Source organism: Geotrypetes seraphini, chromosome 1 (assembly GCF_902459505.1).
Source record: "Geotrypetes seraphini chromosome 1, aGeoSer1.1, whole genome shotgun sequence".
Taxonomy (NCBI): Eukaryota; Metazoa; Chordata; class Amphibia; order Gymnophiona; family Dermophiidae; genus Geotrypetes; species Geotrypetes seraphini.
This window is the reverse complement of record NC_047084.1, coordinates 454,837,906-454,865,102: the sequence shown is the minus strand read 5'-3', so window position 1 is coordinate 454,865,102 and position 27,197 is coordinate 454,837,906. Positions and strand designations below refer to the sequence as shown.

Below are 27,197 nucleotides of genomic sequence, written 5' to 3'. Positions count from 1 at the left end.
CTCGGGGGGGTGCGGCCCGGGGGCGTTTGCGGGAATTTCGCAAGTATCGCCCTGGGCGTGGGGCTGCTTCTTTCCAGTCTCCGGGGTTTTCCCGGGGTCGGTTCTTCCAGCGCATGCAGCCCTTTCGGGGGGCCCGTCGGGGGGCAGGGAACCCCTCCGCCGGTTCCCCCGCTTCCCGTCCTGCACAATGACGCCTTGCCGGCGCCCCCCTTGGTTCCGGTGGGGGCCCGGCTGCGCGACTTTTTTTCCCAAATGGGCCGAGATCACGTCCGATCAGTGGGTCCTGGAGGTGGTGCGGGACGGTTATGCCCTGGAGTTCGCCCGCTCTCTGCCGGATTTTTTCCTCGCTTCTCCGTGTCAGACTCCGGGGAAGAAGCAGGCTTTTCGCCAGACCCTTCAGCGCTTGCTAGATCTCAGGGCAGTAGTTCCGGTGCCCCCCCCGGAGTGGGGCACGGGCAGGTACTCCATTTACTTTGTGGTGCCCAAGAAGGAGGGGACTTTTCGGCCCATCCTCGATTTGAAAGGGGTCAACAGGGCTCTCAAGGTTCCCTCTTTCCGTATGGAAACGCTGCGGTCGGTCATTCTGGCGGTTCAGCCGGGGGAGTTTCTCACTTCTCTCGATCTGACGGAGGCCTACTTGCATGTTCCTATTCGGACCTCTCATCAGCGTTTCCTGCGCTTTGCGATCTTGGGTCGGCACTATCAGTTCTGTGCGCTTCCCTTTGGGCTGGCCACGGCTCCCCGGACGTTCACCAAGGTGATGGTGGTCGTCGCGGCAGCCTTGCGGTCGGAGGGCATTCTGGTACACCCCTACCTGGACGACTGGTTAATTCGGGCCAAGTCGTTGCAGGAAAGCTACCGGGTTACGGCTCGGGTGGTGGAGTTTCTCCGGTCGCTGGGCTGGGTGGTCAACCTTTCCAAGAGTCGGTTGGTTCCGGCTCAGCGTCTGGAGTACCTCGGGGTGCTGTTCGACACCTCCTTGGGGAAGGTCTTCCTCCCAGAGGCCCGGGTGAGCAAATTGCAGTCTCAGATTCGCCTGCTTTTGGCGTCCCGGTGTCCTCGGGCGCGAGATTTCCTCCAGGTCCTGGGGTCGATGGCGGCGTCCCTGGACGTGGTGAGGTGGGCGCGGGCCCACATGCGTCCTCTTCAGTATGCTCTGCTCCGGATGTGGTCTCCCCAGAGGCACGGGATGGATGTTCCGGTTCCCCTGCGAGGCTTGGCGCGCTGCAGTCTGCGTTGGTGGCTCCGGACCCCTCACCTAGTTCAGGGGGTGGGTCTGGATCTTCCGCAGTGGACGGTGCTCCTTACGGATGCGAGTCTCCTGGGTTGGGGGGCCCAGTGTCTGGGTCACTCTGCTCAGGGAACCTGGTCCACGGAGGAGGCCTCCTGGTCGATCAACGTGTTGGAGACCAGGGCGGTCCGGCTGGCGCTGTTGGCTTTCCACTCCCTTTTGTTGGGCAAGTCGGTCAGAGTCCTGTCGGACAATGCCACGGCAGTGGCTTATGTCAATCGTCAGGGGGGCACCAAGAGCACTCTGGTGGCGCAGGAGGCGGCTCGGCTCATGGTTTGGGCGGAGTCGCATCTTCTGGACCTCTCGGCCTCTCACATTGCCGGGGTAGAAAACGTTCAGGCGGACTTCCTCAGTCGTCACTTCTTGGATCCGGGAGAGTGGTGTCTCGGCGCCGAGGCGTTTCAGTTGCTAGTGCGTGCTTGGGGGCAGCCCCTGATGGATCTGATGGCTACAAGTGGCAACGCCAAAGTACCCCGCTTCTTCAGTCGTCGCAGGGACGGTCTGGCCGAGGGTCTGGATGCTCTGGTCCAACCGTGGCCAACGGAGGGGCTGTTGTATGTGTTCCCTCCTTGGCCATTAGTAGGCAGAGTACTGCTTCGCATTGTTCGCCATCCGGGGCTGGTGGTCTTGGTGGCTCCGGATTGGCCTCGTCGTCCGTGGTATGCGGATCTGGTGAGGCATCTGGTGGCGGATCCTCTTCCTCTGCCTCTCGAGTGCGATCTTCTGACGCAGGGTCCCATTCCCATGTTCGACCCGTCTCCCTTTTGTCTTACGGCTTGGCTCTTGAAAGGGGCCGCCTGAGTAAGAAGGGATATTCCGACAAGGTGATCTCTACACTTTTGGGGTCCCGGAGGCTTTCTACCTCTCGGGCTTATGTACGGGTTTGGCGTCTGTTTGAGGAATGGTGCCGAGCGCGGGGAGTGGTCTCCTTTCGCGCTTCTCTGCCTAACATTCTGGAGTTTTTGCAGGATGGCCTGGATAGGGGCCTGGCCTGGTCTTCTCTTCGGGTTCATCTGGCGGCCCTGTCGGCTTTTCGGGGGCTGGTGACAGGTCAGCGTTTGTCAGCCATTCCTGATGTGATTCGCTTTCTTAGGGCGGCCAAGTTGCTCAGGCCTCCCATAAGGCCCTCGATTCCCTCTTGGGATCTCAATCTGGTTCTCTCTGTTCTAGTGCGCCCTCCTTTCGAGCCGTTGGATGGCTGTTCGTTGAAGGACCTTACGCTGAAGTCGGTCTTTTTGGTGGCCATTACTTCCGCTAGACGGGTGTCGGAGCTACAGGCTTTCTCTTGTAGGGCTCCCTTCCTGGAGTTTTCAAAGGAGCGGGTTGTTTTGCGGCCTGTTCCTTCCTTTCTGCCGAAGGTAGTTTCTCCTTTTCATGTCAATCAATCGGTGGTCCTCCCGGTCTTGGGTAGTCGGGAGGGTTCTTCTGAGCAACGACAGCTGCGCAAGTTGGATGTCGGTCGGGTCCTCCATGCTTATGTGCAGCGGACCCGGGATTTTCGGAGCTCCGATCATCTCTTTGTGCTTCTGGCGGGTCCTCGTCGGGGGGCTGGCGCTTCTAAGGCTACTATTGCGCGCTGGATCAAGGAGACGATCGCTTCCGCTTATCTTCTGAGTCAGAAGCCGGTTCCGGAGTTTCTCAAGGCTCATTCCACTAGGGGTCAGGCGGCTTCTTGGGCTGAGTCGTCGCTCGTGCCTCCGGTGGATATTTGTAAGGCTGCGGTTTGGTCCTCCTTGCATTCATTTGTTCGGCATTATCGGGTAGATGTTCAGGCGCGTCGGGACGCGGTGTTCGGTGAGCGTGTTCTGGTATCGGCCCTTCGGGGGTCCCGCCCGTGAGAGGGACTGCTTTGGTACGTCCCAATCGTAAAGTTAACCTCTACTGGTCTGGAGAGTGCTAAAGAAGGAGAAATTAGGTTCTTACCTGCTAATTTACTTTCTTTTAGCTTCTCCAGACCAGTAGAGGTCCCCACCCTGTCTGTTGTTGTTGTTGTTGGGGCTGTTGCGCGGGCAGTTTTTGGTTTTTGCTGCGGGTTCTAGTATTTTTCTAGGGCCGGGGAGAATTGAAGAACAGCGGCTGTGGCTCGGCTGGCTTAGCTGGCGAGCTGTGGGGACCTTCTTCCTTCGGGAATTTCTCCTCTGCATTTTCCAACAGCATTTTTTGGGTATGTTATTGGTTACTCCTTTCGGAGTATTGTTTTTTCTCTCTGTTGTTTCCAGTTCTTGGTTCTGCTTGGCTATTCGGCAGACTGAGGGAAATAGAGAGGAGGGGCTAGGATATACTGTCCCAAAGTTTTGTTTTCAGTCTCCACCTGCTGGTCATGATTAGATATATACCCAATCGTAAAGTTAACCTCTACTGGTCTGGAGAAGCTAAAAGAAAGTAAATTAGCAGGTAAGAACCTAATTTCTCCTTCCTGCCCCTTACCCCAGTTATTTGTTTGAGTAATATGGTACTAGTAGTTTTCTTTGTTTGCCCATGTCCATGTGACTTTTACCCATGTCCATGTGACTCATTCCTCACCTTGCTCAAGTGCAACACTTTTCTCCTCCATTTCCCACCTCACTTCATCCAGCCAGTTTCTTCTCTTCTCATCTTTTGTCCACACAGTGATTCTAATTCATCTGCATTCATTCTCACTGTTGTACCCCTGCCACAGAAAGTTGCCTCCTTGCAGCCCTGTTGCTGCCTCTCAGGTCCTAACTGGACCAAAATTGCTTATCTCCATCAGTTCTTTTATTCTGACCAATAATCAGACTAATCTCTCCTTGCTTTGTTTAATGTGCAAACACTCACAGTTTGTGGATTGTTTCTTGTGACATTCTTTAGTTGTAAAGTTATTTTCTAAGAAGTTGTCAGATGTTGAAGAGTCTAGAGCAGGGGTCTCAAAGTCCCTCCTTGAGGGCTGCAATCCAGTCGGGTTTTCAGGATTTCCTCAATGAATATGCATGAGATCTATGTGCATGCACTGCTTTCAATGCATATTCATTGGGGAAATCCTGAAAACCCGACTGGATTGCAGCCCTCAAGAAGGGACTTTGAGATCCCTGGTCTAGAGGGTGGGTTTGGCTCAGAGGAGAACATGATCCATCTCTTCAGACTAAAAGGCATTTCCTTCGCTGGTGTAAGCTAGTATTCCCACCCTCCTGAGTGTGAGGGACAGTTTCAGGCTTATGGTAGCCCTTTAATTTCCTACATTTTCTCAAGTGAGATTTCTAGAGTCTTGATTTCATGGCATACCCTGCACCACCTAAGAGGCTATGAGCCAAAGGTTCAGGTTTACAAGCCTTGTGGCAGCTGCTTGGCTTTGGACTTCCTTCATTTGAACTCATTCTTCTATATGCTGGTTGCCTGTTCCTAAGGCATTTCCATCATTATCTATGCATACACTGGAACAGGATTGGTTGCTTTGAGATTGATCATCAGGATTGGAAGAGATTTCTTAATGTGTATATCTTCTTGTATAATGGTGATGCAAGATTGCCTCCAGCGCCGTTCTTACTGTATTATTTTTTTTCTTTCCTCTAGGTCTGGGAAGCAGCTGATGTTCTAATTAAAGCCGCTCTCCCTCTCACCACCAGTGATACCAAAACTGTTTCTGAATGGATCAGTCAGATGGCCACTCTGCCTCAAGCCTCCAACCTGGCCACCCGCATCTTGCTTCTCACATTGCTGTTTGAGGTGAGAGTCCTTTCCTTCTTGCCCAGGAGTAGGTTAATGTTAGAGTTCAGTGTGGTAAATGACTGACTGACTATTTTTTCTTCCTAGGAGTTGAAACTGCCTTGTGCTCATGTAGTAGAGACAAGTGGGATCTTGAATGTACTTATCAAGTTGCTAGAAGTGGTGCAGCCATGCCTGCAAGCAGCAAAAGAGCAAAAGGAGGTTCAGACCCCCAAGTAAGATCCTTCTGAACTCATGTTGGCCATTCAGTATGATTACTTTCTGTATGGGAGAAAAACAATTCTTTATCCTGTGTCCTGATCCTGTAGCAGAGACACTGATATCCCAGGGATTCTGTTTTGTTGCTGCTGCTGCTGTTGTAAACTTTGCCTTGTGACTACAATAGTGTTACAGGATATGGCTTGTGATGCCATCAGTGCTGTCCTTATTATTCTGTAGTCATTGCTGTCCTAGCATAAAACCAGCTATTGCACCTACTATTGACACTTATGGATGTATAAGCAAAGTTGCAATTTTTTTTATAAAGATTTGATTTATGTTTTAATATCCTGCTTATAAAAATATCCGAGAAACACAGTAATATTTAGAGCACATGTTTCAAGGCCTGTGGGTGGTGGTGTAATTGTATACTTTTGTGGTAGGACTGTTTGGTCTTGAGAGGAAGTATACTGATTGTAAGTATAGGGTGCATTGTACCTTTGATCCTGGGTGAAGAATTATATCTTTAATGCACTGTATATTTAGAATATTATCTTGCATTTATGTGACTATCTTAGAATTGATTATACTCTTTTCTAGTGTAGTATGTCTAGTGGTCCTAAATGGGGTTATGCATCTGAACCCGCAAGTTGCTTGCAGAATGCTGTCAATCGTCTTTTGAATTCTGCCTCTTTCCCAGAGAGCTGCTTCTGTCCCCTCAGGTTTGTTTTTTCTGTAAGTAAGTTGCTCAGAAGTGTTTCTGCTCTGCGGTTTTATTAATTTGGGTATTTTTTTCTAATTGTTTGGTCAGAGGTTCGCAGACTCACACTGTGGAAGTCTGCTGCTAGCAGGATCAACTCACAGGGACACCAAGCTAGCCAGCCTGCTTTTGTTTTTCTTGAGCTCGAGGGCTGTCCCCTGCATATGTGCTCACATCCCTGATTTATCTGGAATAGAGAATTGACACGAGGAAAAAATTTGTCCCTGTCCCCACAACCACCATCCTCATCCCCGCGACCACCGACCCTGCCCCATCCCCGTGACCATTATCCCCAGCAGAATCCATACAAGCCTCAAACAGGTATGATTTTATACAAGTACTTGTCTTTATTAACATATAAAGGAAACAACATTCTTTACAACTTAACTATCCCAGCCTATACAAAAACAAAACACAACCTGTACTTTTAATTGTCCTTATTTTTTAACTTGTGGATGAACAACATATCATCCACTGTCTCTGGATTTAGTCTAGCTCTCCTTTCTTCCACAGTCCTTCCCGCAACTGTCGTGACCGCAGTTCTGAATTGCTACTGCTGCATTACAACCCATAAACGTGTGCAGCAGTAATGATTGGTCCCCTCACTGCTTGAGGACGAAGAAGATCCAATTGGGAGCTGGTGCACTTTAGGGGGAGGAGTCAAGGGCGCTTCTGGCATGATTTTTCTGGCAGTGGCCATCGTGGATTTTAAACAGTCTTCTTTTCCTGAAGACTCCATCTGCTTCAAAACGCCTCAATTTTACTTAAAATTGACAGATGGATCGCTCAGGCATTCCTACCCCCCTATATTATACCAGGTTTGCGCTAAATGGCCGATTGAGGAGCGTCCATTTCCTGAATGAATATGGCTAAGCTTTTCCAAGGCTCTGGACTTTAGCAGCTGTTTCTTCAGCCGAAGGTGGATTCAATGGTGGTGCAGGCACCACAGGAATCTACTTGCCTAGTAAAGGAGGTGTAATGTTAAAGGATATTCAGAACCATAAAGTAGATGTGGTCTCCAAGCAGCATTTTGAAGCTTTGGCCTAGGGATTAAGGCAGCATCTTGCTATACCTGTCTATCTCGAGTCCCAGACTTGGAGGATGACGAAGATCCCCCAAATGCTCCTATCTGCGGTGGATTATATAACGGACGCTCTGTATGTTAGAGTTATGAGCAAGATGTCAGCCTATATTATCTCTTTCCTGCAGAAGCTCTGGATCAGACAGTGGTTGGGAGATTCAACCTGTAAAGCCATTCTGAGCAGGCTTCCCTTTCAAGGGAAGATGCTATTTGGCAAGGGTCTGAATGATCTAATGCCCAGTGTTATGGACCATTGTTGTAAGGCTTTTCCAGACAGCAGACCCTGGATGATGATGGGTACAGGACATGGAAATTTTCAAGGATCTTGAAGATTCTGTCCTTATACAGGAGGCCAGGCGATGTAGAGGTCCTTTCAGGGATTACAGCAGAGGTTCAGTGGGGGTAGGAGAAAGCAAGCCTCTGGCTCTCTTCCCTCCCCAATCTCCAAGAAAGCACAGTGATGCCAGGACAGGGGCCAACCCCCCAGATAAGTGGCAGAGTGTCAGCCTTTTGGTTGGTCTGGGCTCAGATAGGCGCAGACTGTTGGATCCTAAAAGTTTGAGAAGATTACAAAATTGTGCCCTCCTTAAAGATCTCTTTGTAGATTTCCCGGCCTTTCAGAGGGAGCCCTCAGAGTTCCGCAATGGTACAAAGGCTGCTGGATCCTTGTACTGTAGAGCTGGTACTGGATGAAGAATTGGGCTCAGGCAGATACTGCATGTACTTCTGCATACCAAAGAATGGCTGAGACAACTGGAGGCCAATTCTGGACCTATATTCAGTTAATGCTGCAATGAAAGTGCCACATTTCTGCATGGAAATCGTTCAGTTGGTCATAGCGGCAGTGGCTCAAGGGAGTTTCTTGCCTCCATCAATTTGATGGAGGTCTTATCTCCATATTCCCATTTTTCTGACTCTCAGGAGGTACTTGCTGACTCATGTTCTGGAACAGTATCTCCAATTCTTGGTGCTCCCCTTTGGCCTTGCAACTTCACCTCACACTTTTACGTAGGTGATGGTGTTAGTGGCAGCCCACCTTCACAAGACAGGGATACAGGTACACCCATATTTAGGCAATTGGCTAATCAGAGCCCTGTCCAAGGAGGTAGGCAAACTGGCAGTTACGAGAGTGGTCCAACTCCTCCAGTGCTTGGGGTAGATTGTACTTCAAAAAGTGCCAGCTGGAGCTGTCCAGCACCTGGAGTACCTGGGAGTTTCATTTGACATGGCCTTGGGCCAGGTCTTTCCTCCAGAGCCACAAAGACTAAGGCTCTGGAAGCAGATTTCAGATCTACAGAGTCTCCTACTGCATGACATTATCTGCAGGTTCTGGGGTTGATTGTGGCAGCCACAGAGGTGGTCCCTTGGACAAGAGCGCTCATGAGGCCTCTCAAAGACTCACTTCTCTCTCAATAGTCTCCGCAAATGGACTTGCTTCAGCAACTGCTTCCCTGGTTACCAGAAGCGAAGAGCAGTTTGTGGTGGTGGCTGTATCTGGCTGCCCTCTCAAGGGGCATGCATCTCCGAATTTCCTCCTGAGAGATGCTAATGACTGATGCCAGCCTTTGTAGTTGGGGGCATCATTACAACGGACACTCAATTCAGGTTTATTGGACACTGGCTCAGCAAAACTGGTCCATAAATTGACTAGAACTCGGAGCCAATCAACTAGCGCTTCAGGCACTAGAGAAATATCTGGAGGACAAGGCTGTTGTTCTTCTCGGACAATGCGACAGCCATGGCCTATGTCAACAGGCCATGTGGCACCAGAAGCACCTAGTTATGCCTAGAAGCTCAACTCCCTCTTTTGGTGGGCAGAAGCTCATAGCTGGAGTAGAAAATGTGCAGGCTGACTTTCTCAGCAAACTCTCGACCCAGGAGAATAGTCTCTGTTCCCCCAGGTGTTCACTTTAATAGTTTGGCATTAGGGGCGTCCACAGATTGTTCTGATGGCCTCGGCTGTATACACAAAGGAGATTTGCTGTTACTGTCAAAGATACGAGCCTGGAAGTACGGGATTGGACACAGTCCTAATTCTGGCCAGAAAAATGGCTCTTGAACTTTTTCCCCTGTGGCCCATGCTAGGGCAAGTCATTTGCAGGATTGCGAGTCATCTGAAGTTGATATTCCTAGTGGCAACCAATTGGCCCTGTGGACCATTGTATGCAGACCTAGTTCACTTCCAGATAGGGGAAGGCCTCAGACTTGCCAGTCTAAGTGGATCTTTTCACTCAGGGACTGGTCGCTATCAAGACACCATAACACTTTGGGCTTGTGGCTTGGCTTTTGAGCAGGCGGCCCCAGCGAGCAAGGGATACTCAGATGTTGACTCCACTCTGCTTAGAGCTAAGAAGCCTATGCTAAGGCCTGGAAGTCCTCTCAGCACTGGTGTGCTGTGGATGATGTAGAGACCTTACAAGCTTCAGCTTCATTAGTCCTAGACTTTTTGCAAGAGGGACTTCAGAAGGGTCTTTCAAATCAGAAAGGTGCAGCTAGCAGGCCTTTCTTGTTTCCAAGCTTGGGGGGGGGGGGAGGGAGAAGAGGCTCTCTGGGCTTTCACTCAGATGTCACCCGGTTCATTAAAGGGGTTCTTCGGTTGCACCCTCTGGTGTGTCTCCCTTTCCCTTTCTTGAATCTTAACACTATTACAAGGTCTCAGTAGAGCTCGGTGTATGCCCTTGTGGTAGACTTCCCTTCTGAATCTTACAATCTAGATCAGTGTATCTCAAACTGTGCCTCCTGAGATTCCAAGTGTGCCGCGGTACACTGAGGAGGAAGAGAGGCGCCTGCCAGCTGACTTCCCTACGTGGTACAGCGCCAGCGCTGCCCGATTCGCCAAAGGCCTGCATGTTTCTCCCTTCTCTCTAACGTCCTTCTTGCTTTCCCCCTTGCCTCCCGGTCTCACCTTTAAAGCTAATTACAGCAGCCTGCAGAGGATCGCTGGTAGGTAAAATGATTTTATTTTCAATATAGTGATTGAAATATGTCAGTTTTGAGAATTTATATCTGCTGTGTATATGAAAAATGAATGGAAAAAATTGCATTACAATTAGTAAAGAGGATGGGATCTGGGGCAGAGCTTGGGTAGGCCTAGAGAGGTCTGTGGTTGGGGTACTCAGTTATTTGTTAGACTTAGGGAGTACTTAGCTTGAAGTAGGTGAGAAACACTGCTGTAGGCAATCAGCTGGTGCCAGTGCCTCTCCTTCTTTCTGGCCCTCTTCCCTGCTGGCACCCCCTACTGGCGTCTCAGGGCCCATCTGGAGGGAATTTACACATGCGTGGACATCGACATGATGATGTCATGCATATGTGTGATGTCATCACGGCAACATCCGTGCACTTCTGGGTGTCTCAAGCCGTGGCCACTACCTTTAGTGTGTCCCTGCTCGAGAAAGTTTGAGACACACTGATCTAGATGGTATTTCTGGTGGCAATTACATCAGCGAGATGAGATTCCGAGTTACAAGCTCTGTCCTGCAGGGAACCGTTTCTTAAAATTATGGAAGCAGGGCTTTCCTTACGCTCAGTACCATCCTTCTTACCGAAGGTAGTCTTGGCCTTCCATGTCAATCAGGAAGTCTGTTTGTCTGCTTTTCATTCTACAGGATCTAAGGAAACGGATAAAGTGTTGCATTTGCTTGATGTCAAGCGAGTGCTTCTCCGTTACCTCGGAAGTTACCAATGAGTTCTGCATATTTGATCACCTTTTTATTCTGAGCAGTCATGTCAAGAAAGGGAGGCCAGCGTATAAAGCCTCAATTTCCAGATAGTTTAAAATGGCCATTTCCTTCGCATATGTGGGCTCAGCAGTGTTCCCGCTAAGCTGCGCTGGCGTGCGCTGGCGCACAAACTATTACATCGCAGCGCACAAGTTTCACGTCACAGCGCATACTCGAGCGGAGGTGAGAGGAAGCGGCGGCGGTCTGCCCTGATCGCCTAAGATGCAGCAGCGGCGGCATCCCCGTAATTTACGGGGATCATGAAAGGAGCCGCCGCTGCTGCATCTTAGGCGATCAGGGCAGACCGCCGCCGCTTCCTCTCACCTCCGCTCGAGTGTGCGCTGTGACGTGAAACTTGTGCGCTGCGATGTAATATTTTGTGCGCCAGCGCACGCCAGCGCAGCTTAGCGGGAACACTGGGCTGTGGTACGCAGCTGCTGATTGTATTGAAAGTGCAATCTACTAGAGGAGTTGCTGGTCCGCCTTAGACTCTGGGGACTGTTTTGGTATGTCACTAGTGTTCAGGACTACTATACACATTGCATTAGAAAGAAAGATTGTTTGTGGGGGAGGGGGTTAATTCTTTGTTCATTTTTCATCTTACAACAAATACATCTGTAATCTTTTTTTTCTTGTAGATGTGTCTAGTGGTCCTGAAGCCCCGTCCTGTCAGTGGGCTTTATAAACTAAACTAAACCTTAAGTTTATATACTGCATCCTCTCCATAAAGATAGAGCTCGGCATGGTTTATAGGAACTTTAATATAAGGAAGGAAAAACATAGCCTTGCTGGGTCAGACCAATGGTCTATTTAGCCCAGTAGCCCGTTTCATGGTGGCCAATCCAGGTCACTAGTACCTGGCAAAAACACACGAGTAGCAACATTCCATGCTACCAATCCAGGGCAAGCAGTGACTTCCCCCATGTCTGTCTTAATAACAGACTATGGACTTTTCCAGTTACGCTATCTGCTCTTACTATAACCTCTGGCGATGCGCTGCAGAGCTTAACTATTCTCTGCATGAAAAAAAAAATATTTCCTCCTATTGATTTTAAAAGTATTTCCCTGTAACTTCATTGAGTATCCCCTAGTCTTTGTAATTTTTGACGGTAGTGAAAAATCAATCCACTTGTACCTGTTCTACATCACTCAGGATTTTGTAGACTTTAAATCCTATCTCCCCTCAGCCTGTCTTGTGCTTTAAAAATTCACTATCTTAGAGATGAACTTAGAGGATAAAAAAGAGAACGGAAACCACTCAAAGTTTTCAAGTTTTAATTTCTTGATATACCATCTATCTAACATATTACATTACATTAGAGATTTCTATTCCGCTATTACCTTGTGGTCATTTCTAGAGTTGTAAGCAATAAGGTAATTTGTCAAGTGGTAAAAAGTGGTGTAGAGTATGTAGATATATATGAATGGAGAGTAACAAAGGAAGATCATTTGTCATTTCTCAAGTTGTATAGAGAAGGTCAGGTAATTTCAGTGTGCCGGGTGGGGGGAGTGGCGGAATAAGTGAAGTTAGGGCTGTTTCAGGAATTTCTTGAAGAGTATAGTTTTTATTTATTTTCTGAATATCTTATAGTTTGGGGTGGTTATCAGAAGGTTGGAGATCTGGTTATCTAGTTTTGCGGCTCGAGTGGCTAGGAGGCCATCATATAATTTTGTCCGTTTTACTTCTTTGATCGGGGGGAGGGTGTGTGTGTGAAAGGGGAGTTCATTTTTCTATGTCTGGTTGAGGATGCTTGGATGAGTTGGTTGTTCAGGTAGGATGGGCTGTCTCCGTAGAATTTAAATAGTATTCTTTCTTGGATTGGTAGCCAGTATGAGTTGTAATTTTGTTCTTGAAGTGATCTGCTAAGAGGGTGGCTTAGGGGGGTGGGGTATTATTAGCGGTCATGTAGGGTTTGGTGTCTGTTAGGTCTTTTAATATTTGGAATAGTTTTTTGGTATCTTGGGTTTCTGTGCCTATAAGATTGGTGTAGTGAGTTTTCCTCTTGTCTTTTAGTAGAAGTTTGTATTGTTTGTTAATTTTTTTCCAATCAGTTTTTGTTTGATCTAGGTTTGTTTTTCTCCATTTTCTCTCTAGTCGTCTGCATTGCCTTTTAAATTGGAGTAGTTTGTTGTCAAACCATTGGTCTGATCTTCTGCTGGTTCTAGTTTTGGTTTGAAGTGGGGCTAGTTCATCAAGGATGTTGTTGGTCATTTTATTCCAGTGAGAGATGAAGTCTTTGGGGTCGCAGTCCTGGATTGTTTCGTCTATTTTTGTCCAGAAAACGGATGGTTCGATGTGTTTGCGTGAGGTGTATGTTATTTTTTTTGTTGTTGTTTTTTTTACATTCTTTATTCATTTTTAAACTTTCATCAAGTGTACAAAAAGTGTACAAAAAGTGTTCATAATAAACACAATTAATCTGAGCACTTGAACATCTTATCATTATAATCTATAAGTAGAAATGTAACCCTCTCCCCACCTTCCCTCAAAGCCCATTATTCATTATAAGATCATATACTTGAAACCCTCCCCCACCCAATACTAAATGGTGTATAATTAATAGAAAAATGGCATCTAATCATGACAAAAAGATGTTAATGGCTCCCATATTTTAATAAAATTTTTATAAATGCCAATCTGTACCGCTATTGATCTTTCCATTCTATATATGTGACATACTGAATTCCACCAAAAATTAAAATTAAGTTTACTATGATCTTTCCAGTTATTAGTAATATATTGGATGGCAACTCCAGTCATAATCATTAAAAGTTTATTATTACAAGATGATATCTGACTCTTTTTTTCTCATAGACATTCCAAATATCACAGTATCATAAGATAACGCTACATGGTTTTCCAATAAACAATTTATTTGATCTCAGATTGAGTTCCAAAAGGCTAAGATATGGGGACAGTAAAACAAAAGATGATCCAAAGTCCCTACATCCAGATTACAATGGCAGCATCTATTAGACAAAGAACTATTTAATTTTTATAATCTAACTGGAGTCCAAAAAGCTCTATGTAACAAAAAAAAACAAGTTTGTCTCATAGACGCTGACATTGTACATCTCATTCTCCAAGATCAAATTTGTGGCCATTGAGATGCTGAAATCTGATGCTTAATCTCAATGCTCCAAATATCCCTAAGACCATATTTAGGTTTTCTTTTAACCAAATCACTAATAGTTTTATACCACTGTGCGGCCTGGTGACCCAGAAAGTCCGTCTGAAAACATAAAAATTCCATACTGAACTGAGTATTAAGAGTTTTATCCCAGGACAAGCAGGCAGCATATTCTTGACTGATGGGGTTGACGGCACCGACGGAGCCCCGGTACGGACAATTTTAGAGTGATTGCACTCTAAGAACTTGGAAAGTTCTAGCAGGCCGCACCGCGCACGCGCGAGTGCCTTCCCGCCCGACGAAGGCGCGCGGTCCCCAGTTTCTTAGTTTCCGCGGAGCTAAGAAGACGCACTTTTCAACGGCTGTTGAAAACTTTTTTCTCTTTCGCCTTCCCGCTCGCGTAAACTCGTTGGGAGATTTTGTTTCCCTCATTTTATTTTCTTTTCTTTCTAAAAAAAAAAAAAAAAAACTTCATTTTTCTTTCATTTTTTCGGTTTCGCCCCAGCGGGGCCTGTTGCCACCATCGAGGCCTCGGCCTTCGATTTGGCTGAAGCCGTTTTTACCTTCATGCCCCCTCAACCCGGGTTTAAGAAGTGCCAGCGGTGCGCTCGACCAATTTCACTCACAGACAAGCACAACTGGTGTCTACAGTGTCTTGGTCCTGACCATCGAGCGTCCACCTGCACCCGCTGTGCCACTCTTAAAAAGAGAACTTTAAAAAATCGCCAAATCCAACAGCGATTATTGTTTGGTACCGAGATGTCGGATTCGGCGGCACCGGTCCCCACTTTGACCCCGACGCAGTCGGCACCTACCTCGTCGACACCGCGCCGGCGTCGCACCCATCAGGTAAGCCGGCTAAGAAGCCTTCCCCGCTGGAGCGCCCTCCGGTCTCAGTGGCAGCGAGCCCAATCCTGCCGACCTCGAGGCGCCCGCGGAAGCGCTCCGCTCAGATTGAGGTAAGCCCCTCGACATCGGGTTCCTCTTCGGAGTGTAGAGCGGCACCCAAAGTACCGCAGAAGAAAAAAGCGGTACCGGTGCCTTCACTGGACGAGCGCATTGCCGCCGTCCTGCAAGTACAGCTTAAAGAACAACTACAGCAGCTGTTACCTGCTCTTCTGACACCAAACCTTCCAGTCCCGGTCCGGTCTGAGCCTCCGGTACCGACAGTGGAGCAGCCTCCTTTGTCGGCATCCACCTTGTCGGTACCGATGCATACTACTTCCTCGGTATCTATGCCGGTCTTAGCGCCGGAACCGAGATCCTTACACCAAGCTGTTCAAACCTCGGCGCCGACACAGCCTATAACATCTCCCGGTACCGTTTCACAGAGGTCTGGGAAGTCGATGCATAAAACTCGACACCTAGAACCCTCCACACCGGAATCCCGGGACCGCAGTTTTCAAGTAAGGGACCCTGATCTGTGGGGCGATTCGGAAGACCCTCTTCTCTCAGAGGGAGAGTGTTCATCAGGGGAAGAGGATCCTTCTGTTTTAGATCCGTCCTCTAAACCTGATGCAACTTCTTTTACCTCTTTTCTCAAAGAGATGTGTGAATCTCTCTCTATTCCCTTGGAGGCTGAATCCAAAAAATCCAAGGCATTTCTCGATGCTCTGGATTTTGACCAGCCTCCAAGGAATTTCTCAAACTGCCTCTCCATGACATATTAAGAGAGACATTTTACAAAAATCTAGAGACACCCTTGACCATCCCAGGAGCTCCCCGCAAACTGGACTCCTTATATAAGGTCATACCTATTCCAGGCTTTGACAAGCCGCAACTCCCCCATGAGTCTTTACTGGTGGAATCTACTTTAAAGAAATCCACGGGGGCTAGTGTATACGCTTCTGTCCCTCCTGGCAGAGAAGGTAAGGCCATGGATAAGTTTGGCAAGAGGTTGTATCAAAATGCGATGCTAGCAAATAGATCAGGGAACTATGCTTTCCATTTTTCTTTTTACCTTAAGCATCTCATTCAGTCCTTGTCATCTTTTGAGAAATATCTCCCTGACCGTAAAAGATCCGCCTTTCGCCAAACTTCTTCATCGCTCTTACAACTGCGCAAGTTCATGGTCAGATCAATCTATGACACCTTTGAGCTGACCTCTAGGGCCACGGCTATGTCGGTGGCAGTGCGGCGACTGGCCTGGCTCAGAGTGTCAGAACTCGATGTTAATCATCAGGATCGACTGGCCAATGCACCTTGTTTGATGGATGAGCTGTTTGGAGAATCCATGGACTCCACTACTCAGAAACTCTCAGCTCATGAGACTCGATGGGACACTCTCCTTAAGACAAAGAAGAAGACCCCACCTACTAGGCCTTTTCGCCAACAATCAGCCTATCAACGTAGATTTGTGGCTCGTCCTTTACCTCAGGCCCAGCAACAACCCAGGCGTCAGAGGCAACAACAGAGGCAAGCTGCTAGACCAGCACAGCAACAACAGCAGGTGAAACCTCCCCCTTCACAGAAATCAACTCAACCCTTTTGACTTGGTTCTCCAGGACATAGCCAGTCTCCCTCCTTCTGTCCATCTTCCGCAGCCCATAGGAGGCCGCCTTACTCATTTCATAAGCCGTTGGGAAATCATCACCTCGGATCAGTGGGTCCTCAACATCATCCGCCACGGCTACTCTCTCAATTTCCAGATCCTTCCTGCCCAAAGTCTGCCAAGAGAGTCTGCTTTGAACACTCCTCAGTCTTCCCTCCTTCTTCAAGAGGTTCAATCCCTCCTTCTTCTGAATGCCATAGAGGAAGTTCCTCTAGATCAAAAGGGGCAGGGATTTTACTCCCGTTACTTTCTAGTCCCCAAAAAAACAGGAGATCTCAGACCCATTTTAGATCTCAACAAATGCTTGGTAAAAGAGAAATTCAAGATGCTTTCTCTGGCTACTCTTTATCCTCTTCTCAATCAAGGCGACTGGCTATGTTCCCTAGATCTCAAAGAAGCATACACTCACATACCGGTCAATCTGGCCTCCAGACAGTACCTCCGCTTCATGATCAACCATTGTCATTACCAATACAAGGTGCTACCCTTCGGTCTTGCCTCCTCTCCAAGAGTGTTCACCAAATGTCTGATTGTGGTGGCCGCCTTTCTACGTTCCCACCACCTTCAGGTGTTTCCTTACCTGGACGATTGGTTGATAAAGGCCAATTCTTCTCAGATAGTACTCCAGGCCACCAACCAGACCATCCTGTTTCTACAACTTCTGGGGTTCGAGATCAATCTACCCAAATCTCATATTATCCCCACTCAGAGACTTCAATTCATTGGAGCGGTGCTGGACACAGTCCTCATGAGAGCATTTCTGCCGTCCAACCGTCTTCACACTCTCCTATCTCTGTGTCAGCAGGTGCTTCATCAACGCTCCATCTCTGCCAAGCAAATGATGATACTTCTGGGTCACATGGCCTCCACAGTTCATGTCACACCCTTCGCACGTCTCCACCTGCGCACTCCTCAATGGACCCTAGCGACCCAGTGGTCCCAAGCGACGGATCCTTGCTCACGACACATATCTGTGACATCCTCTCTTCGTCAGTCTCTACAATGGTGGTTGATATCCTCAAATCTATCCAGAGGTCTTTTGTTCCATCTACATCCTCATCAACTTGTCATCACCACCGACGCCTCCCCTTATGCCTGGGGAGCTCATTTGAATGAATTCCAAACTCAAGGACTTTGGAGAGCCCAGGAAATGAAACATCACATCAACTTCCTGGAACTCAGAGCGATGTTTTATGCCCTCAAGGCCTTCCAACAGGTCCTTTCCTCTTTCCTCAGACAATCAAGTTGCGATGTACTACATCAACAAGCAGGGTGGGACGGGCTCTCGCCTCTTGTGCCAGGAAGCCCAGAAGATTTGGGCTTGGGCCACAGATCACCATCTATTCCTGAAAGCTATCTACATTCAGGGAGAACAGAATTCCTTAGCGGACAAGTTCAGCAGAATTCTCCAGCCTCACGAGTGGACATTCAATCCTTTCACTCTACAGTCCATCTTCGCTCAGTGGGGCACTCCTCAGATAGACCTCTTTGTAGCTCCTCACAATCATCAGCTGCCCCACTTCTGCTCCAGACTCTACTCTCCTCACCGTCTGGCAGCGGATGCATTTCTCCTGGATTGGTCCAATCTCTTCCTGTATGTTTTCCCTCCTCTGCTTCTCATGCTCCGGACCTTGTTCAAGCTCAAGAGGGAACAGGCCACCATGATTCTGATTGCACCACGGTGGCCCAGGCAACATTGGTTCTCCCTTCTACTTCAACTCAGCTCCAGGGAACCTATTCTACTTCCACAATTTCCTTCTCTGCTTACACAACGTCAGGAGAACCTTCTGCATCCCAACCTCCAGTCTCTGCACCTGACAGCCTGGTATCTCTCGGGCTGACTTCGAATGATACTCTTTTGTCTCAGCCCGTTCGTTCTATTCTGGATGCCTCCAGGAAACCTGCCACTCTGCAATGTTATCATCAGAAGTGGACACGGTTTTCTTCCTGGTGTCTTCTTCATCATCATATTCCTACGTCCCTTGCTGTGGAGACCGTGTTGGATTACCTTCTTTCTTTGTCTGACTCTGGTCTCAAGTCTACTTCCATCAGAGTCCACCTCAGTGCTATTGCTGCTTTTCATGAGCCAGTCCATGGGAAACTCCTTTCAGCTCATCCCTTGGTCTCCAGATTCATGCGAGGACTTTTCAATGTGAAACCACCTCTTAAACCACCTCCTGTGATCTGGGATCTTAACGTGGTTCTGTCAGCCTTAATGAAGCCTCCGTTTGAACCTTTGGCCACGGCTTCTTTCAAATTTCTCACTTGGAAGGTTCTCTTCCTGATTGCTCTCACCTCTGCCAGGAGGGTCAGTGAACTCCATGCACTAGTAGCAGACCCACCTTTTACCGTCTTTCATCATGACAAGGTGGTTCTGCGTACACATCCAAAGTTTCTCCCTAAGGTTGTCTCTGAATTCCATCTCAACCAATCCATTGTTCTGCCTGTCTTCTTTCAGAAACCTCACTCTCACTCTGGAGAACAGGCTCTGCATACTTTGGACTGTAAGCGGGCTTTAGCTTACTATTTAGACCTTACTAAGCCCCACAGATCATTCTCTCAACTCTTTCTGTCCTTTGATCCGAATAAATTGGGACATCCTGTTTCTAAACGTAAGCTGTCCAATTGGCTCGCAGCGTGCATTTCTTTCTGTTATGCTCAGACCGGACTGACACTGGAAGGTTCTGTCACAGCCCATAGAGTTCGAGCCATGGCAGCATCTGTAGCTTTCCTCCATTCCACACCTATTGAGGAAATCTGCAAGGCTGCTACTTGGTCCTCAGTTCATACTTTTACATCTCACTATTGTCTGGACGCATTCTCCAGACGGGATGGTCACTTCGGCCAATCTGTTTTGCAAAATTTGTTTTCCTAATGGCCAACCTTCCCACTCTCCCTCTTTTTGTTAGCTTGGAGGTCACCCATCAGTCAAGAATATGCTGCCTGCTTGTCCTGGGATAAAGCACAGTTACTTACCGTAACAGGTGTTATCCAGGGACAGCAGGCAGATATTCTTGCGTCCCACCCACCTCCCCGGGTTGGCTTCTTAGCTGGCTTATCCTAACTGGGGACCGCGCGCCTCCGTCGGGCGGGAAGGCACTCGCGCGTGTGCGGTGCGGCCTGCTAGAACTTTCCAAGTTCTTAGAGTGCAATCACTCTAAAATTGTCCGTACCGGGCTCCGTCGGTGCCGTCACCCCCATCAGTCAAGAATATCTGCCTGCTGTCCCTGGATAACACCTGTTACGGTAAGTAACTGTGCTTTCCATTCAGGGAACCCTGCCTGAATGGCCTGCTTCAGTTGCAACCAACGAAAACATTGTGATTTATGAAGCCCAAATTTATGTTGCAATTGTGTAAAATCAAGCAGTTTACCATTAGAGATGATGACATCATTTAAAGTTTTAATTCCTGCAATTATCCAATGCTTCCAGATGAGCTTGAAACCGCCAATTTGAATCTTGGAGTTTAGCCATATGGATTGATTAGTTGATTTATTAATAGGAATAGTGGTTACGTTACTAAAAAATCTTAATGTTTTCCAAATATCCATTAAAATTCTATTTTCTTTGTATAATCTGGGCATCTTGATACTGAGAACATGAGAAAGATGTAAAGGAAACATGAGTCGCCATTCCAAATATAACCAATCAGGAGTATACTCAATGAGCTCCAGGAGGACCCAATACATACCTTGACATAAGATATAGGCCTGATGGTACCTATAAAAATTTGGAAAATGTACCCCACCCTCTTTAATTGGCCTTTGCAAAGATACTAAAGCAATTCTAGGAGTTTTACCAAGCCAAATAAATTTGATAATAATCGAATTCAATTTTTTATAGAAAGACCCCTGAAAGAATACTGGCATCATACCCATTTGATAGCAAACCACCGGCAATATCATCATTTTAACAGTTTGGACTCTCCCCCCACCAAGATAAATGTAATGGATTCCAATGTTCACATAATTCTGTAACCTTTTTTAACAAAAGTTTTTCATTTTCTTTTACCGTATAATCTACTGTATTTTTAATCCAAATTCCTATGGCAAAATCTTTGACTATTGTTTTGCCTAAGCCAAATAAAGATCCCACTTTGGTCTCAAACTACAGGCCGATATCTTTAATGTGGATGGAAAATTATTAGCTAAAACTTTGGCCTTGAGATTAGCTAAGGCTCTCCCTTTCATAATTGTTGTACACCAAATTGGATTCATTGCGAATAGACATTCTTCTAGTAACACCAGATTGGCGTTTCACACATTAAATTTAACTAAAAATATGAATGAACCGGCTTTTGCCATATCTTTAGATGTGGAAAAAGCATTTGATAGAGTGGAATGGAAGTATCAGGCATTGGAATGATTTGGTATGGGTTCGGGATTTATTCAAATGATTCAAATTTTGTATAGCTCCCCTATGGCAAGATTATATATTAATAATAATTTATCGGATCGTTTTCAATTGCATAGGGGAGTTAGACAGGGTTGTCCACTATCTCCTTTGCTTTTTGATATAGTTTTAGAACCCCTATTGTTAGCTATTCAACAGGCAAAGGGGATATAGAGTATTCCTCATAATGATTGGGAGTACAAGTTTTCTGCTTATGCAGATGATATTTTACTATATTTGAGAAATCCTGGTTCCTCCATTCCTTGTCTGTTAGAATTGATAGAAATGTTTGGTAAATTTTCAGGTTACAAAATAAATTGGAATAAATCCGAAATTCTTCCACTAAATATACATTGTTTAAAAAGTATGTTTGATTCATTTTCTTTTGTTGGGAAGGAAGATGGATTGAAATATTTAGGAATTTGGATTAAAAATACAGTAGATGGTATGTTATTTTTTTTTGGATTTTGGTGTGGTTTTGTTCTTGGTCCAGTTGATGTTGAAGGTGTGTGTATTGGTCTGACCAGAGGGATAGGGACCAGGTTCCATTGGGTATTTGAATTACTGGGGTGGGTGGTTGATGGGTCGTGAAGGCTGCAATGTCGAGTTGATGTCCTTTTTCATGAGTGGTTTGAGGGTTTAGGATTTGGAAGAATAAGGCATTGAAGAATGATAGACAGTTTTTTGCTTGGTTGGAAGTTTGATCTTCAAGATGTAGGTTTAGGTCTCCTAGGATAAGGTTGTATTCAGCTGTTAGAGTTTTGGTAAATGAAGTTTTCAAATTCAGGTCTTACTGTGGTCCAGTTTCTTGGTGTTATGTAGCAGAGCATGCGGTTTAGTGAATTTTTTAGTGTGGTGCTTGTGAGATGACAGACAAGGAAGTCCATTTGTGTGGTGGATGTTTTTTCTAGTATATTTAGGGATAGGGAGTCTTTGAGTATAATTGCTAGTCCCCCTCCTCTTTTTTTTCTCTGCAGGTCACTGTTATTTTGTATTCCTGAGGGCATACTTCTGTTATTCTTGGGTCTTCGTCTGAGGTTAACCAGGTTTCTGTGAGGAAAAGGCAGTCTAGGTTTTCGGTTTTTATCCAGTTTTTTATTTGTTCTGTTTTAGGTCCCAGCGCTCTGATGTTTATGTAGGCACATGTTAGGGTAGTGATATCAGTTTGATGATTGTGAGACGTTTCAGGGTAGATGAGTGTTTTGGGAGGAGGTTGAGGTTTGGTCTTGGGGAGTGTTGGTCTTCTTCTCCAGGTTAGGGTAATGGGATGTTGAGTGCTGGTTTGTTGGTTTGAGCTTCTTGTTATTTGGGTTCTCCTGTGGTGGTGTTGTATATTGATTGTAGTGGGGCCTTTGAGTGTGGTGGATAAGTTAAAAGCTACTACTTTCCAACTGGTAATGAGGAGGATTATCAGTAAGGGTGGCTTGAGTGTGTGTTTGGAGTTAGCTTCATTTTGGAGAAGGGGGTAAGGGTCTGGAGTGGTTCGGAGTGTCGTCTGTCCTGCTGGTTTCGGTGTGGGAGATAGATCCCGCTGTTGTGTGGGAGAAAGATCCTGTTGTTGGTCTTTTCAAAAAGTTAGAGCTGTAGGGGGCTTCAGGAGGCGGAGCTGGTCTCCCACGTAGCCCAAAGACTTTTCCTTGCAGTGGGAGGGCTGGTGTGCGTTGGGGCAGCTCCCGGTATCAATGGAGCTGCCCTGAAGAAAGTATCCGACGCTGCTGTGAGCCGCAGGGGGGCTTCGGGAGGCGGAGCTGGTCTTCCACGCGGCCCGAAGTCTCTTCTTTGCAGCGGGAGGGCTGGTGTGTGTTGGGGCAAATCCCGGTATCAATGGAGCTGCCCTGAACGGTTTACAATAAAATTGGTTATAAAAGTAAAAACTGTCTAAGTATCTGCTTTGCTAGCAGGATATGCGAGTACCTATGAACTCTACATAAGGTTAGTGCTGGTTTCTCACAGTTTTTGTATCCGTTTTGACTAGTTATTTGAATGTTATAATGTTGGATATGTTTGTTAAAGAACAGAACTGAATTGTAGTGTTAGGGATTTTTCCCCATTTTCCTCCTCCTGGTTATGTCTGTCATTACAGTGCTATTTGCTTTTGTACAAACTAAGGGGGCAGGAGCAGCTCCCTGGGAAGGAGGCAGAGTTCAAAAGATGATTGACAACATTCTACAAGCAACATGCAGGTTCAGATGCATAATCCTAGGGTTCAAGACCACTAGACATATCTACAAGAAAGATTTATTGAAGTAAGAACAGAATATTTCTTTGCATGGTTGCAAACCACACTGGTTGATCATTTAAACAAGAACAATATTTAAAAACTAAGATTAATGTGCAAATTTTCTCCCTTAATAGGTGGATCACACCAGTGTTGCTGTTGATAGATTTTTATGAGAAGACAGCCATTTCTTCAAAGAGGCGAGCACAAATGAACAGGGTAAAGTATCATAAGAAGCATTTGATTTGTGATGTTGGATAGCTTGGTTGGAGGAGAGTGTGGTTTAGAGGTTAGAGCCCACCAGGTGGTAGGGTGTAATTGTGAGCCTACCAGGATAGAAAGTGAAAATGTTTCAAGTACCTGCATGTAAACTGTTTTATGTGCGTTTGTAAAAACTACAAAAAGGTGGTATACAAGTCCCTGTCCCTTTCCCTTATTTGTAATCTTCAGCTGCTACCTGAGTATGTATAAGGGGCCAGAGAGCAGGGAAGTATGGAAGATAGCTTTGAGAGCATACCAAAGTCCTGGGGGCAGGGAGACGGCCTTCATGATTCCTGATATAAATGCATTCAGAAATATTCATTTGTACTTTATTTCCTCTCTCATTCTCTACAGTATCTTCATGTTAATGCCAACAATTGGCGCTGGTTTGATGATCGCTCTGGCCGTTGGTGCAGCTACAGTGCCAGCAACAACAGTACTATTGACACAGCTTGGAAGAGCGGGGATTCCAATGTGCGCTTCACAGCTGGACGTAGGCGCTACACAGTTCAGTTTACCACCATGGTTCAGGTACAAATTCCAAGCTGAAGGGATGGGCTTCTAAATTGTAAAGTCTATATATGTGCATTAACAGCTAGCATGGAAGATGACAAGACCATTTTATTTTTTTCAATGGGGGTGGTGTTAAATCACAATAACAGCCTGGGCCCTGTGCTGCAACTTCAAATCCAGTGAATAAGCCCATATTTTGACAAAGTTTCAAAGCTGCTGGTCACTATGGCATAGATAGCCTTTTAGTTTCCATCTTCCCCTTTTAACCAGAGTGCAGCACAAGTACTAAGTGTCTGTCTCCTTTGTTTGCTTTAAATATAGTTTGGCTCCACATTGCAGATTCTGAGGCAGATTGGGTCCCAATAGTAGAACACTCAGTTGGGAAGGTAGAGGCAGCTAACATGATTGCAGCCCTTTAAGGAATTCAAGGTATTGAATTTAGCATTTGCTTCTATTCAGTCTTAACAGGAGTCTTGTGCTTTTGCCTGTACCAGGTGCTAGGCTAGCATCCAGTTTAAGAGGCTTTTTTCCTGTTGCCTCCCTTCTCATAAGCCCTTCAGTTTACTGCAGAATTTGCTGTACTGCCTTTCAAGACAGTGTGCAGTAAAAAGACCAAACCAAAATTCACAGCAACTCTAGTAATAGAGAGAGGAATGGAACGAGGCAGCAGCCTTCCTAGTGTTAACTCTGAAGTACCAAATGTTATTGGTTTGTCATTTAGCTTTGGCATTGACAGAGCCTAATTATTTTGTATAAGAGCAATTAATTGCCTTCTAGGGTTACAGCAAGCCACCTGATTTTGACAAGAAATATCTAAACCTGCTTTTATAAAAGCAACAGGAATGGAAATACACCAGCTTATGCTTGTCAGCAGTTTAATTTTCCCACTTATCTAGTGAGCAGTTACTGCCACTTTCACAAATAACCTTGCTAGTCTCTACTTTGAGTAAAAGGTTGCCTCTGTTAGAATCTGATTTAGCCTTTGTTGTGTACCTTTATATTTGTGCTACCTTTGATAGTATACTAGGAGAGATCTTATGATTGTAGTCAGTTGGTATTCAAGATATATACAGTATTGCATTGGTTTGTTTATATAATAGAAAACAATAGTGTACTTTAGGGATGGGCACAGTTGGCAACCTCATTCAGTAGCTGTTATGTGGTGGAGTGACATAATTTGAGATTTGCCTTCACTCCGTTAACCAGGAATGAGCTCCTTGCTTAACTTTACTAGTCTCCAGTCTTTCCATGAGTATAAAACTCTAGATAATGAACTATTTTCTTTTTTTTTTAAACTTGAAAATCTTTATTAGAATTTTATTGATATACAAGCAAAATGTGGATATCATATCACAATCACCTCCACAGTATGTAATAAAACAGAAGAACAGCAGAATCAAAAATCACAGAAAAGCAATAACAAAATATCATAAATAATTAGATATCCCTTGCATTGAATCTCAAATCCCCCCACCCCTTCCCAATAAACTGAAACATCCAAAGTGGACAACTCCCTGTTGTTCCTTCAGGTAGTCATCCCCACAACATCAATCCCCCGAATCCCCTACAACCCCAGTAAACTTAAACCAAAGTATCAATCTTGTCCATAATAACAGCCCAAGTTCGAATAGATGAAAAATAGTGCCCATGCCGTTTGGCAATGGAAAGTTCCATGGTACACATATGATGAAATTTCAGAGACCATTCTAAGATAGCTGGTGCCTCAGATCTCTTCCAGTGACTAGCAATTAAACATTTAGCCGCTGTCAGACCACAACGGCGGAGTTTAGTTTGCCAAGCATGTTAACACACATTATGTAAGCCCAATAAACATTCCATAGGTACCAATGGGAGCACAAATTGTAACAATTGTGATAAACAACCAACAACACATTTCCAAAAAATCTGCAAAGGAAGACAATCCCACCAAACATGAAGAAATGTTCCCAAAGCCCCCCCACACCTCCAGCACATTGCGGAAGACCCCGGATACATTTTATGTAACCTAGCTGGTGTATAATACCACCTGGTAAACACCTTGTAGGCATTCTCCTGTATAAGAACACAAGAGGAGGCCTTACCCACCTTAAGGCAAAGTTGAGTCCATTCCCTCTCCGAAAAGGAACATCCCAAATCCCGTTCCCAAATGTCTTTATATTTAGGATGAAAGGTAACTGAGCCCCGAAAGTATTGATAGAGAACTGAAATGGGCTTAGGCAAACTGCGAAGCGTAAGCCACAGATGTTCTAAGGGAGCTATAGATTTAATCGATCCCCCTGTCCAGCCCTGCGAATGAATAAAATGTCGGGTTTGGGAGTAAGCCAGATAATCCCCCTGAGGTAAAGCATTACTTATCTGAAAGGCCTCAAAGGATACCAAGATCCCCTTATGAAGAACATCACAAAATGTCCAAAGCCCTAGACACCCCCAGCGCAAAAAGACCGAACTCTCCCTACCCACCGGAAATAAGGGTTCATCACACAACACCCCCAAAAGGGAAGGTACCATCCCTGCTCCCCATCTCCTCCTCGTCTCACACCATAATCGCAATAGGTGCTTCAAAATAGGATTACTCAAGGTCCCTAAAACCACCCTCTCTGATAAAGAAGACCAAAGCAAAAATCGTAAAACCTGGGTACCCACTAGTTGTTGCTCTAGTTGGACTACACGCTTTTGTTCAGCAATATCCCAATCCAACAATAGTCGCAACTGCGCCGCCTGATAATACCAAAACAAATTAGGAAGCGCTCGCCCCCCAGAGTTGCGAGGCAACCACATACACTGTCGAGAAATTCGAGGCGGTTTCCCCTTCCAAATAAACTTGAAGAATAAAGCATGAAATTCTTTCAACACTAAAGAAGGGACCGGTATAGGTAATGTTTGAAAAAGAAACAATAAACGAGGCAAAATATTCATTTTAGTTACTGCAATCCTCCCCCACCAAGACAGCCACAACCCAGACCACCGCTGCAAATCTACCCTAACCTGCCGAACTATGGTAGTATAATTCAAAGTATAAAGCTGAGAAAGATCCTGAGAAATATAAATCCCCAAATATTTAATCGCCCTAGAAGCCCAACAAAACAGAAATCCCCCCGATAAACCCCGTACATCATCTGCAGTCAAAGTAATTCCCAACAGCTCAGATTTATCCTTATTAACAGTAAAACCGGACACCAATCCATATTCTTCAAAAATGTCTAACAAGATAGGAAGGGACAATTCAGGATCCCTCACATACAACAAAATATCATCAGCAAAGAACGCAAGTTGGTGTTCCTGATCACCAATCCAAACTCCTCTCAAATCCGGATGCTCCCGTATGCAAATAGCCAAGGGCTCGATAGACAGCACAAACAGGAGCGGGGAGAGAGGGCAACCCTGTCGTGTACCCTGTTCAA

At 46.1% G+C, this 27,197-nt stretch overlaps 1 protein-coding gene across 7 annotated transcripts in view; it reads left to right on the top strand.

Moving 5' to 3' along the window:
* The window catches only part of HUWE1 (HECT, UBA and WWE domain containing E3 ubiquitin protein ligase 1), a 779,197-nt gene that overhangs the window by 355,722 nt on the left and 396,278 nt on the right, over window positions 1-27,197 (top strand). For all 7 annotated transcript variants that reach the window (XM_033921870.1, XM_033921880.1, XM_033921834.1 and 4 more), the window contains 4 exons: window positions 4,820-4,972; window positions 5,060-5,187; window positions 23,160-23,241; window positions 23,638-23,814. In XM_033921870.1, the coding sequence (XP_033777761.1) occupies window positions 4,820-4,972; window positions 5,060-5,187; window positions 23,160-23,241; window positions 23,638-23,814 (540 nt within the window). The remainder of the gene's footprint in view (window positions 1-4,819; window positions 4,973-5,059; window positions 5,188-23,159; window positions 23,242-23,637; window positions 23,815-27,197) is intronic.